The 14599-nt window shown below is 40.9% G+C and overlaps 1 protein-coding gene across 14 annotated transcripts in view; it reads right to left on the minus strand.

The window, feature by feature from the left end:
* Window positions 1-307: 307 nt before the first annotated feature.
* FAM81A (family with sequence similarity 81 member A) overlaps window positions 308-14599 on the minus strand; it is a 163891-nt gene continuing 149599 nt past the window's right edge. For all 14 annotated transcript variants that reach the window (XM_033189921.1, XM_033189927.1, XM_033189934.1 and 11 more), the window contains 3 exons: window positions 9440-9575; window positions 7003-7198; window positions 308-2620 (listed from right to left, as the gene is read on the minus strand). In XM_033189921.1, the coding sequence (XP_033045812.1) occupies window positions 2496-2620; window positions 7003-7198; window positions 9440-9575 (457 nt within the window). In that variant the 3' untranslated portion in view covers window positions 308-2495. The remainder of the gene's footprint in view (window positions 2621-7002; window positions 7199-9439; window positions 9576-14599) is intronic.

Consider the following 14599-nt stretch of genomic DNA (forward strand, 5'->3'; position numbering starts at 1 on the left):
AATGGTATGGAACTCAACTCGTTAAAATGAAAAGAGTTGACACACACAATGGATACAGCACACACCCGAGAACTGCCAGAGACAAGAAGGCTGCAGAGAAGTCCCCACAGCGTCAAAGCCCACAGACCAGCAGCTCCCAACGACATTCCAGTCCTCAGAGGGGCTGCCAGGACTTGAGCACGTTATTTCACCATCAAAGCACTTCCACAGAGAGCAAACGGAAATATTTCCTATGGCATTTTACCTAATTAAGTCTTCAGCTCAACACTAAAAGACTTTTCAATTTAAAAATCATACACCACATTTATTTGAAAGTTTTATTTTTCTTTTTATTGCAAATTTCTGGTAAAGGAAAGAACATGGAAGCTGATTCTCATTTGAGCTTTGGTGAGAAGAGTACTGCACTGTGGCTCGGCAGCTCACCACCTTGGTCGCACACCCAAACACACGGACGGACGGAGGCCTCAGGCACGCACTGATGCCTGCGACCCACCTCCCACAGGTTCTGACTTAATCGGTCTAGGAGGCACAGGGGGACATCAGTAGGTTTCCCAACTCCTCCAGATGATTCCAACGTGTAGCCGAGGTGGAGCACGCCTGCGGTGGCTCATCTCAAGGGGCTGGCAATGTCAGAAGCACCTGAGAAGCTCAGCTGACAGCCCAGTGTCACCTGCTTACGTCACCCCTTGGCCAGAGTCCAGCTGGTGCTCCCCGCCTCCCTCTTCCCAGGTGTCGATGTTCTGATTCCTTCTCCTCAAAGACCCCAGAGGACAGAGATGCTGGAGGGGCTGTGGCTTCCTGTGCTGTGGTTTGTGCTTAAACGTGGAGAACCACATGAAACATGTGTATGCTACCACAGAAGAAATTCACTTTCTGATTGCAAAACAGCAATCACCTCTTTTTTTCTTTGTTAAGTGGAAATTTGTGGCAAAATAAGAAAATATGTGTTGGATAATAGAGTCCCTATATAACCTCTCATGTCCAAATTTGAAAAAAAAATTGTCAAGCCATTGAGAGCAAAATACATACTTTAGCAGCATATTTTATATGGGTAAACAGTAATAGCCAGTTAGATACTTCATTTGTGATTTATCCTAAAAATAGAAAATGCTTTTTATTTTCCTGAGTCCTTGGCAAACAAAAAACATTTTTTTTCTTTTTAATTGTTAAAGTATTCCTGTTTTTCTTTTTCCTGGGGCACCCTCACAGTTCAGATCAGTGTGTCTCACTGTCAGTTTTTACATACAGAGATGAACAAACAGCACTGGGGCCAATTTCCAATGACTGATCACATATGGCGATTGAAAATAAAACACTCATCATCTATAAAGTTGTTCAAGATGAAAGTTTCTTGACAGTGCTATAAATGCAATATCAATTTGAATTGTTGTCCATACAAAAGTATGAATTTCTATTCCATTAGTAATACTGAATGATTAATACCTTAACAGTGATAAAATTTTTAGAACATTTAAAAAATACAGAGGATTTCAGTTTTACATCATACTTCTGACGGATTATCATACTTTCTATTTTGTCTGCAAAACTTTTACAGAGTACAGTGCATTGACATGATAAAACCAAGGCACAAAAATACAGTTACAATAAGTGTATATAAACCCTAGCACTTTGTGCCAATTTTGGAAAGAGAGAGATCATAAAGTCTGAAAAATGATCACATTCTATTTGATTAGTGAACAATTAATTGTGCAGTAAATAGATTGTTAACCACCATTCCATTATTAAATATATGGCTATCACTATACAGGCTGTGGATAATTCAAAAATAGTTTTAAATATTAAAACCTGTAATATCTAGGTGGTCGATGCCAATATTGAGCCTTACTTTATCTAAATAAGTCTCCATTTACTTTGCAATCCCTATGGCAGTTAGCAATTTTTAAACTATTTCCATTACATAAATGGTGGGGTTTATTCTAAATGTTAAATCCTTTCCCCTTACAAAAGACAGAAGATTTACAAGAAGATAACCAATATAAGAAATGCATAGACAACAATAAGAAAATCCAAATTGGACTCAAAGGTTGCAGTCTAATCTACTGGGACATTCTCTTAATTTAGGGTGAGGAACAACACATTCCTGTAATGATTCATTCGTTTCTTAATTTTAAAAAAATCGCCATGACATTTTTCAAAATAGTAAACAGTCTTCATTAGTGCATCAAGCATTGAAGAAAAATTGTCATTTTTCCATTCGTAAAATTAAGAAGATAAAAGCCTTTCAAAATCCAGGGCGGGGGATTTCCATTGAATTTAGAGAAGTGAAATAAACTGGTCAAAACTGTATCTCATACTTTTAAAGAAAGAGTATTTTCAAGACTCAAGGTAAACATTTAGACCCATTAAACACATTTCTTGGCACATGCACGCCATGGATGGAACAATCCCGAATGCGGCGACGGCCTGGCTACAGAGGTATCCGGCTCCTAGCCCCACTGGCAAAACTGTCTTTTAGGACCTTGTCCCAGCTCCCTTCACATGGGAGTTTCTGGCTTCTGCATCAGCTGGATTTGCTTCTGTAGCTGGTCCCTGTCCAGCTTCATCTTGGCCTCGAGAACTTGCCTGAGGGATCCTATGCTTTCATAGACAGCTGTAAACCCTTGAAGGAGAGGTCAATTTCACAAGAGTTAATATTTTTTAAAAATTCTCTATCAAATTCTATAGCATCTAGTAATGGTTGATTCACGCAAAAATTATTAATAGATGCTAAAACCCCTGGGGTAAAAGTTTAATGGGGAACAGGTGAGTTTCTAGTTTCTCCCTAGAGATTACTTTTTAATTTACAAAAAGGAAAAAGGAACGATTACAATGGAGAAGACTGCCATATACCACTTTAACCAAGTGATCAAAGCTCCTGTCACCAATACTGGGAGAAACCAACATCATGTAACTCCCGAAAAGATACCCCGAGCAGGGCACAACATCACTTCTTGACATTTTTAAAGAATACCAAATGCACAACTTAATTCATATCAAGATGAAGCAAACAGGCCTGGTACGGTGGCTCATGCCAGTAATCCCAGCACTTTGGGAGGCCAATGTGGGTGGATCACCTGAGGTCAGGAGTTCGAGACCAGCCTGGCCAACATGGCGACACCCCATCTCTACTAAAAATACAAAAATTAGCTAAGTATGGTGGTGCATGCCTGTAGTCCCAGCTACTTAGGAGGCTGAGGCAGGAGAATCGCTTGAACCCAGGAAGTGGAGGTTGCAGTGAGCCAAGATTATACTACTGCACTCCAGCCTGGGTGACAGAGCAAGACTCCATCTCAAAAAAAAAAAAAAAAAAAAAAGATGAAGCAAACAAATCGAAACTGAGGGATAGTCTACAAAATGCTGGCTGGCTGGTACTCTTTAAAACTGTCAAGATCACTGAGAAACTGATCCAGAATAATAGAGACTAAATAAAGAAACATGACAACTAAATACGATGTGTAATTCTGGATTACAACCCGAAGGGCCAACATCACTAATCATAAGGGCAATACAAATTAAAACCACAATGAGTCATTACCTCACACCTGTTAGGATGGCTACTATCAAAAAGACAAAAGAGTACAAGTGCTGGCGAGGGTGTGAAGGAAGGAGAACACTTGTACACTGCTGGTGGGAATGCAGAATGGGGCAGCCATTGTGGAAAACAGTATAGGGCAGGGGTGTCCAATCTTTCGGCTTCCCTGGACCACACTGGAAGAATTGTCTTGGGCAATACAAATACACTAACACTAATGACAGCTGATGAGCTGAACAAACAAAAAAATCACAAAAAAACTCATAATGTTTTAAGAAAGTTTACAAATTTGGGTTGGGCTTCATTCAAAGCCATCCTGGGTCGCATGTGGCCTGCAGAATGTGGGTTGGACAAGCTTGGTATAGAGGTTACTAAAGAAATTTAAAATAGAACTACCATACGACCCAGGAATCGCACTATTGGGTATATTCCCAAAGGAAATTAAATTACTACCTCATAAAGATATCTGCACTCCCCTGTTCATTGCACCATTATTTACAATAGCCAAGATATGGAAACAAATGCAGTGTGTCCAAAAAATAAGTGAATAAAGAAGTTGTGTATATATACATATGATGAATATTATTCATCCTTACAAAAAAAAAAAAAAGGAGAGCCTGCCATTTGTCACAAATGGATAAAAATGGAGGACATTATGCTAAATGAAATAAGACAGATGCAGAAAGAAAAATACTGCATGATCTCATATGTGGAATCTAAAAAAAGAAAAGGAAGGAGGGAAGGAACGAAAGAAGGAAGGAACGAAGGAAGGAAGGAAGGAAAGAAAGAGAGAGAGAAAGAAAGGAAGGAAGGAAGGAAGGAAAGAGAGAGAGAGGGAGGAAGGAGAGAAGGAAGGAAGGAAGGAAGGAAGGAAGGAAGGCAGGCCAAGGTGGGTGGATTACTTGAGGTCAGGAGTTCGAGACCAGCTTGGCCAACACCATGAAACTCCATCTCTACTAAAAATACAAAAATTAGCCGGACATGGTGGTGCACATCTACAATCCCAGCTATCCACGAGGCTGAGGCATGAGAATCACTTGAACCAGGAAGAACAGGTCACAGTGAGCCGAGACCGCGCCACTGCACTCCAGCCTGGGTGACAGAGCAGGACTCTGTCTCAAAAAAAAAAAAAAAAAAAAAAATAGACATAGAGAATAAAATGGTGGTTGCCAAAGGTGGGGAGGAAGAGGAGGAAATGGGGAGATGCAGGTCAAAAGATACAAATTGCTGATATGCAGAATGAACAAAAACAGACATCTAATGTATAGCATGAGGACTACAGTCAACAATATTGTATTGTATTTGGGATTTTTGCTAAAAGAGTACATTTTCAGGTGTTGTTGCCACACACACACACACACACACACACAAATACCTGTGAGACGATACATATGTTAACCTGCTTGAATATGGTAACTATTTCACTATGCATATGTATATCAAAATATAAACATCTTGTATATCTTAAATATATACAATAATTTTTTATGTAAAAAACATGTAATTAGAAAAAAAAAGACACTGGACTAGAAAAGGGTTGCTATAAAGGAAAGAATGGCATATTGAAAATTGAATATTAAAAAAAGTCATTGATGATACATTGTATTGAAGTTATTTATAAGGGAATATCCTTGTTCTTAGGATATATACACTGAAATAATAAAAGGGCGACCAGGCAGTGGCTCACACCTGTACTTCCAGCGCTTTGGCAGGTCAAGGCAAGAGGACTGCTTGAGGCCAGGAGTTCCAGACCAGTCTGGGCAACATACTGAAGCCCCATCTCTTAAATAAAAATTTTTTTAAATAAAAAAATGAGCTGGGCATGGTGGCACATGCCCAAAGTCCTAGCTGCTCAGTAGGTCGAGGAAGAGGGTTCACTTGAGCCCAAGAGGTTGCAGTGAGCTACGATCACACCACTTCACTGCAGCCTAGGCAACAGAGAGAGCCCCTGTCTCATTCTGTCATTCTTTTTTTTAATTTCCAAAAAAAATGGAAATCATAAAGGGCAAAAAAGCATCATGAGGCTAGGCCTGGTGGCTCTTGCCTGTAATCCCAGCACTTCAGCAGGCCGAGGCGGGAGGATCATTTGAGGATGGGAGTTCAAGACCAGCCTGGCCAACATGGTGAAACCTAGTGTCTATTAAAAATAGCAAAATAATAATAATAATAATAATAATAATAATTAGCTGGGCATGATGGTGGGTGCCTGTAATCCCAGCTACTCAGGAGGCTGAGGCAGGAGAATCGCTTGAACCCTGGAGGCAGAGGTTGCAGTGAGCCAAGATCACGCCACTGCACTCCAGCCTGGCAACAGAGCAAGATTCTGTTTCCAAAACAAAAAAAGAAAGAAGAAATATATTGTCTTTGTAATAAAGACAATGGCTTTATCTTAAGGCTCAGAGGCTTTTCATATTAGGTGCTAAATATTAACATCCTCAATGGTATGTTAAATAGATAACAATACATTCATTCAGGGAATGATGCAAAGTTAAACATTGATAAAATATTCAAATACCATATTTTAATAGTCCAAAGACTAAGAAAGAAAATTCATTTTTATCTTTACAAGTTCTCCAGTTTATATATTTAATTGTAGCTCCTACAAATAAAATAATAAACATTTAGTGGTAATAACAAAATTATTCTTGAGATAACTAGCACTTTAATTTCCATGTGGCCAAAACAGAACAATGTCACAGAAGAAAATTCATGGGATCATACAATTGGAAGAAGCTGGGAGAGAATTTAATTCCACTTCTCACACTAGAGGAACATCTTCTTCCTGACCACGATCAACCAGCCTCTACTTGAATATTTTCCATAACAAAGAGCTCTCAAGCTCCCAAAGCCATCCGTCTTTTAGGACTCATGAACTTTAAGGTACTTCTGCCTCATATTGAGTTAAAAGCTGTCTTTGGGTACCTTCCACTTAGTGGTCACAGTTCTGTATTCCTGAGTTCAGAGTGTAAATCTAATCCCTCCTGTATATGACGGCACACAGAACTTGAAATCAGCGCTAATGTTCTCCTCTAAGCAAGTGTGAACTAACGGGCCCTGCTGACCTGCCAGTAGAGGAAACTCATTCATTGCCAGGGTGGTACTGTACTGCTAGCACTATAAAATAAGCCCTCAAAACCCCCTCAAAGATATGTGCTTCCTTCTGAGACATGTTAACCTTGGCTATGAACAGAAAAGACTTGGCAGATGATGCTAAAGAAAATGTACCTCAGTTGCAGGCTAAGCAATTTCAGTTGTTTGCCTGTCTCTCATGGTGGCTCTTTATACAGCTGAAATTCATACAGCATTGGAGCTACTTAGACAACACAGCACAGCTACTCAGAAAATCAACTAAGGATATTTCACAGTTACTACCATTAGCCAGGTTCATAGGTAGTTGCAGGGGATACTAATTAATAGATTTTAGATCAAACAGAAAATAACGGATGTGAGTTGTTTTGGTTTTGGCCTACCAGCATTAACTTCCGCTTTCATTTCCTTGATGTTCTGGTTCATCTGTAACTCCAGCTTGGTGATGCGCCCGTGCATCTTCTCCTCTTCTTGCCTTGTTCTCTGACCATCGAAAGTCTTCCTTTGACCTTCTTCTATTTTGTCAAGTCTGGCTGACATCTGGCTGAGCTTCTTCTCCATATCCCTTTCACTGGCTCCCTGAGATCCATGATAAGAACTGCACTTAATCACTCCAAAAAGAAATCCGCATTGCATTCACATCAGCCATAATATCATTTAACAACAATCTGCAAGAAACAGATTCACAACAGCTGCTTGTTGCCCACCATAATATCCATTCTCCCTTTCTTCCTTAACAGATCCATGATTTTCAGCTGGGTATAAGGTCATTCAAAATAAAGACTACATTTTCAGGCCGGGTGTGGTGGCTCACACCTGTAATTCCAGCACTTTGGGAGACCAAGGCAGGCAGATCACTTGAGGTCAGAAGTTAGAGACAAGCCTGGCCAACATGGTGAAACCCTGTCTCTACTAAAAATACAAAAGTTAGCCAGGGATGGTGGTGGGTGCTGTAATCCCAGCTACATGGGAGGCTGAGGCAGGAGAATCACTTGAACCCGGGAGGCGAGGTTGCAGTAAGCCAAGATCTCGTCATTGCACTCCAGCCTGGGTAACAGAGTGAGACTCTGTCTCAAAAAAAAAAAAAAAAAAAAAACTACATTCAATGAGATGTAAGTACAAGGGTATACGGCAGTTTCCAGGAAAAGTTAAAAGACAGCTGATGTATATCCTTACTCCTTCCTTCTTCCTTCCCTTTCTGGAATTCAGCCAGAATGGCTGGAGCTCTAGCAGCTATACTGAATTACGAAGATATGGATCACTCTAGGATTGGCAAAAAGTTAAACTAGAAGGATCCTTGGTCACTGAGGACTGACAAGCTATCACATCAGTCCTGCATTACCTATACCTAGACTTCTGTTATGAGAAATAAAAAATCAGTTTCTATTTCATGAAAGCCACCATTATCCTGGGGTTCACTGTTACCTATTAAACAAATCCATATATAAACAGTGATTCAAAGACCCAGAATTATTAGTACAAATGTATTAGTATAAATCCAAGTAAGTCAATCAGTAGATGTGATGGAAATACAGGGAAATACTTAAAAGAACATATCTAATATTTTAAATATATATAAAATCATATACAAAAATTAAGTCTTTCCTTTTTTCCTTTTTCCTTTCCACATGCTTGGTTTTTATGGGAATCTGTGTCTGCCAGTGAGCTTGGAGGCCAAGACTGCAAACTCCAAGCTGTAAGTGGGTTATGGCATGATACTCCTCTCTTGATGGTGCTCAATGCGGAGTCTGCAATTCAACAGCTCCACATCTGGAGACAGCAGAGTCAGAGATGTACTGCACCAGTCATTTCAGCTCAATCGTTAATATCCAACAAGCGGAAACAGTGCAAGAAAAGGAAAGGGAGACAGAGATGCCATGCTAAACAATTAAAACCAACGAAAATTTGCTTGCCAGGTACTGGTTTGGGAGCATAACGATTTTGAATACTACATATGCAAGTCTTTCTTTTTTTTTTTTTTTTTTTGAGATAGAGTCTCGCTCTGTCGCCCAGGCTGGAGTGCAGTGGTGCAGTCATAGCTCACTGCAGTCTTGACCTTCCTGGGCTCAAGCTTGATTAGGACTCAGCCTCCCAGGTAGCTGGGACTGCAAGCGTGTGTCACCATGCTCAGCTAATTTTTGTTTTTTGTAGAGATGGGGTTTCATCATGTTGCCCAGGCTGGTCTCGAACTCCTGGGCTCAACCGATCCTCCTGCCTCAGCCTCCCAAAGTGTTGGGATTACAGGAGTGAGCCACAGTGCCCAGCACAAGACTTTCTTGATATCGTTATTGAGCAGTTCTACAAACCTTAGCTCTGTGAGAGACTGGGATGAAGGATAAGGAAAATGGGGGAAAAAATGGTGGATTCTGTTTACATGTTGCACTGCGGTATCTCACATGTAGCTACAGTAGAATGGCGTGATCTGGAGACAGAAATCTATTCAACACCAGACAAAAAAAGCAAAACCAGATCAAGAAATTAAAACAAACAAGGACAAAGTTGGTAATTCTTAGTTTTATGTAGAAATGCAGATGAACAATTTGGATCATTAAGGTTTTAGCTTAAGTTCATCTTAACTGAAAGTACTGAAATTTTCTGCTTAGTCTTTGTTAACCAAAAGAATTCAAAGTGTTCTATCTCTTTATGAAGAATACAAATAATCAATATGAACTATGGCAATGGATTTTAAGGCAAGAAACAATTGAACAGCTTTAGGTGGTGCCAAATAAATCAGTGATAAATTACTAGGTATCATCATTCAAACAGTGTAGGCCCCCATTGAATAACTTTACTAAATTATTGCTAAACATCAATACCTACACTGTTTTCCTTCACAATCAAGGAAAGCTGATCAATTTTCTGTAAAAGCTCTTTTTCTATCCGTTCTTGTTCCTGTTGCAACCAACTCCGTGCAGATAATATCTGGTTACTGAGTTCCTCAACTGTACCTTTAAATCTAAAAAATAAAAATAAAAATAAATTGCAAGTTAGATGTAAAACAGTTTTTTTTTTTAATTTTTTTTTTTTGTTTTAAGTTCCAGGGTACATGTGCAGGATATGCAGGTTTGTTACACAGATAAACATGTGCCATGGTGGTTTGCTGCATCTGTCAACCCATCACCTAGGTATTAAGCCCTGCGTCTATTAGCTATTTTTCCTGATGCTCTCCCTTGCCCCACCCATGCCCCCAGACCCCAGTATGTGTTGATCCCCTCTCTGTGCCCACATGTTCTCATTGTTCAGCTCCCACTTACAAGTAAGAACATGCGGTGTTTGGTTTTCTGTTCCTGCGTTACTTTCCTGAGGATAATGGCTTCCAGCTCCATCCATGTCCCTGCAAAGGACATGATCTCATTCCTTTTTATGGTTGCATAGTATTCCATGGTATATAAGTACCATATTTTCTTTATCCAGTCTATCATTGATGGACATTTGGGTTGATTCCATGTCTTTGCTATTGTGAATAGTGCTGCAATAAACATATATATGCATGTATCTTTATAACTGAATGATGTATATTCCTTTGGTTATATGCCCAGTAATGGGATTGCTGGGTCAAATGCTATTTCTGGTTCTAACAATTTTTTTAATGACATCATACAACATCAGTTTCCAACTATCGTATTTCTGGTATGTATGCCAGCATTAAACTCGGCTCAATCAGAATTGCATGTTTACCTTTCCTTAGAATTGCACTTAGCACTAACTTGGGAAGCTGGCAAGGCAGGAGAATACAACAGATAAACCATTTGATGGTGGTTCCTACTCACGAGGAGTGGGTGGCACAGGCACTGAGGTGACACAGCGGCACAGAGCTGGGCCAGCTGCAGACCCCTGCAGTTCCGAGGGTCCACGACACTCCTGGCTCAGAGGACACAGTGTCTCTCATCTCCTCTTCTAAGGTCTCCTTCTTCCCCAGGCTCTTCCTTCTAGTCCCTTTTATCTCTTGGGACTAGAACCTGGCTCCCTTTCTCTCTAAAGTTCCCCAAATTGCCCTTGCTCTCTATGGATACTTCCTAATGTAAATCAAAAGAAAAATTGAAAGAAAAAATAAAACCCTCCCATCCTTCCATTCCTCTCCCTTCCCAAATTCCTTATAACTGTCCATACATGCTACCTCCCTCTTAATTACTTCTTTCTAGTTTTTATCATAATATGTAATAAAATACAAAAGAATGTATGTGATGTAGACATGTGATTTAAATAATGATAACATGAACACCCATTGTAGTAGACCCACCACTTGTCCTGCAATATGTTCTCTTCTTCTTCCTTATTAAGAAGCCCACAAATGTCAACTGAATACATAGCTGCCTAGCCAGAGACCACATTTCCCAGGCTCCCTTGCAGCGAGGTGGAGCCTCAGGATGCATAAAAGTCATAAGCATGGCTTTCCAGTCACATCTTTAAAAACAAAGCTTCTGCCTTAGACTCTCTCCCTGTCCCAGGTTACTGGGAAGCAACAAGGACTGGAGCCTTGGAAAAACCACACTGAGTTATGAGTGCTGCCTGCCTCCTCTGGACCACTGATCTCTACACTGTTATGTGAGAGCCAGCATTGAAGCTAGCCTGTACCCTAAATACACAACCGTGAACCCCCGCCAGGTTAAGACATGGAACATTGCCAGGACCTTAGAAGACCCAAGTGTACTCTGCAATCACCCCACAACCTAAGAAGTAACCATTAACTGGAACTTATTGTTCTTTATCATTTTATTCTATTGGTTTGGATCCTAAAATAGCATATTTTTCAACATTGCCTTTTTTTTTTTTTGAGACGGAGTCTCGCTCTGTCACCCAGACTGGAGTACAGTGGTGTGATTTCGGCTCACTGCAACCTCTGCCTCTCAGGTTCAAGTGACTCTCCTCCCTCAGCCTCTTGAATAGCTAGGACTACAGGCACGCACTACCATGCCCGGCTAATTTTTGTGTTTTTTTAGAGACAGGGTTTCACCATGTTGGCCAGGCTGGTCTCCTGACCACAAGTGATCTGCCTGCCTTGGCCTCCCACAGTGCTGGGATTACAAGCGTGAGCCCCCTTGCCTGGCCAGTATTGCATATTTTTAAATTTTATATAAATGGAACAGTACTACAATATGAGTTTTCTACTTCTTTTTTCACTCAGCATATGTTTGTGAGATTCATTCACGCTGATTTGTAGCTGTAGTGAACTCATTTTTATTGTTGAATAATATTCAATTTTGTGAAGATACCACAGCTTATCCAGTCTTCTGTTGATGGACATTTGTTTTGGTTTGTTTTTATCCATCTTTGCCATTAAAAATAATTCTGTTATGGGCCGGGCACAGTGGCTCACGCCTGTAATCCCAGCACTTTGGGAGGCCGAGGTGGGCAGATCATGAGGTCAGGAGATTGAGACCATCCCGGCTAACATGGTGAAACCCCATCTCTACTAAAAATACAAAAATTAGCTGGGCGTGGTTGCATGTGCCTGTAGTCCCAGCTACTTGGGAGGCTGAGGCAGAAGAATCGTTGAACCCGAGAGCTGAAGGTTGCAGTGAGCCGAGACTGAGCACGCTGCACTCCAGCCTGGCAACAGAGCACGACTCCGTCTCAAAATAAATAAATAAATAATAATGCTGTTATGAAAATACTGATACATAGCTCCTGGTTCACATTTGGAAGAGTTTCTCTAGGGTCTGAACATGTCCAACTTTTCCAGAAAACACCAGACTGTTTTCTAGAGTGGTTGTACTACTTCACATTTTACTGAGTGCTATAAAAGAGGTCCGGTTCTCCACATCCCTGCTAACGCTTTCACATATCTGATGTGAATTTGTGTCCTTTGGATTTTTTCTAACATTTGGAAATTAGACACTCAATTTTATTCTTTTAGAATAGAAATTTTAATATATACATCTAATTTATCAAAATCTAAAGTTATTCAATGTCTCTAATTTGATTCTGAAAAACTCATAAGAATAATTTCAGAAATCTTCCTCCTCATTTAGATGTTGTCATTAACTTATATTTTAGTTGTGTTTTGATCCTCTGCAAATTCAACTTTAATATTACCGTTTGTTTAGATTTGCCCAATGTTCACCATATTCTTTGCTCATCCTTTCTTCTTATATTTTGGACCTTCTTTTTGTATTATTTTATTTTTTTCTTTTTCTTGTTTTTTCTTTCTTTTTTTTTTTTGAGATGGAGTCTCACTCTGTTGCCCAGGCTAGAGTGCAGTGGCATGATTTTGGCTCACTGCAACCTCTGCCTCCTGGGTTCAGGTGATTTCCAGCTACTTTTGCATTTTTAGTAGAGACAGGGTTTCACCATGCTGGCCAGGCTGGTCTTGAACTCCTTACCTCAAGTGATCCACCCGCCTAGACATCCCAAAGTATTAGGATTACAGGCGTGAGACATGGCGCCCGGTCTCTTTTCCCTTTCCCTGAAAGCTATCTATCTATCTATCTATTTTTTTTTTTAATTTGTTTTTCAGACAGAGTCTTGCTGTATTGTCCAGGCTGGAGTACAGTGGTGCAATCTTGGCTTACTGTAACCTCCACCTCCCAGGTTGAAGTGATTCTCCTGCCTCAGCCTCCCTAGTAGCTGGGACTACAGGCACATACCACCATGCTTGGCTAATCTTTTGTATTTTTAGTAGAGACAGGGTTTCACCATGTTGGCCACACTGGTCTTGAACTCCTGACCTCAGGTGATCTGCTTGCCTCAGCCTTCCAAAGTGCTGGGATTACCACTACACCCAGCCATGAAGGCTGTCTTTTTAAAATTCCATTAGTGTAGTTTGTTAGTACACTTTGAGTTTTTGTTGTTGTTGTTGTTGTTGTTGTTTTGAGAGAGTCTCATTCTGTCACCTTGGCTGGAGTGCAGTGGCTCAATCATAGCTCACTGCAGCCTCAACCTCCTGGACTCAAGCAATTCTCTTGCCTCAGTCTCCTGAGCAGCTGGGACTATAGGCATGTACCACCACACCCAGCTAACTTTGAGTTCTTATTTGTCTGAAAGATCTTTATTTTTCCACTGGCTGACAATCAATCAGTCTCTCAGTATCTGAAGGTACCAGACCACCTTCTCACCATAATACGGCTGAGGAATCAGCGTTGATCTAATTTCTCTCTCTGTTTTAAGACCTTTCTGTATTTGGTGTTCTGTAGTTTTAGAGCACCAAACTGATATGTCTAGACTTGGCTTTTTACTTATTCTACTGGAATGTATTTGGCTTTCTTTTTCTTTCTTTCTTTCTTTCTTTCTTTTTTTTTGAGACAGAGTCTTGTTCTACTGCCCAGGCTGGAGTGCAGTGGTGCAATCTCAGCTCACTGCTGCAACCTCTGCCCCCTGGGCTCAAGCAATTCTCATGTCTCAGCCTCCCAAGTAGCTGGGATTACAGGCCTGCGCCACCACGCCTGGCTAATTTTTGTATTTTTAGTAGAGACAGGGTTTCACCATGTTAGGCAGGTTGTTCTGAAACTCCTGTCCTCAGGTGATCCATCTGCCTCGGCCTCCCAGAGTGCTGAGATTATAGGCATGAGCCACTGCACCCACGCTGTATTTGGTTTTCTAAGTTTGAGATTTCTTTCATCAATTCTGTGTGCTTGTCTGCCATTCTCTCTTTTGATACTGCTTCTCCCCTATTCCCTCTATTATCTCTCATAGGATTCTGATTAGGCATAGGTTGGGCCTTCTCACTCTATCTTCTTCTATTTGTGTCTATTGCGTCACAAAAAACCCCTGTGAGCTGGCCTGCCTCCCCTGCAGCCTCATGCCCCAATGCTTCACCCTCACTCCCTATTCCAGTCACCCTCGTCATCTTTCAGTTTCTTGCAAGCCACATTCCTCCCACGACAGGCTGTGCAACGTTGTATATTCTCATCCTACTCTTTTTTTTTTTTTTTTTTTGAGACGGAGTCTCGCTCTGCCGCCCAGGCTGGAGTGCAGTGGCCGGATCTCAGCTCACTGCAAGCTCCGCCTCCTGGGTTTACGCCATTCTCCTGCCTCAGCCTC

This window comes from Trachypithecus francoisi, unplaced genomic scaffold (genome assembly GCF_009764315.1).
Source record: "Trachypithecus francoisi isolate TF-2019V2 unplaced genomic scaffold, Tfra_2.0 Lachesis_group3, whole genome shotgun sequence".
Taxonomy (NCBI): domain Eukaryota; kingdom Metazoa; phylum Chordata; class Mammalia; order Primates; family Cercopithecidae; genus Trachypithecus; species Trachypithecus francoisi.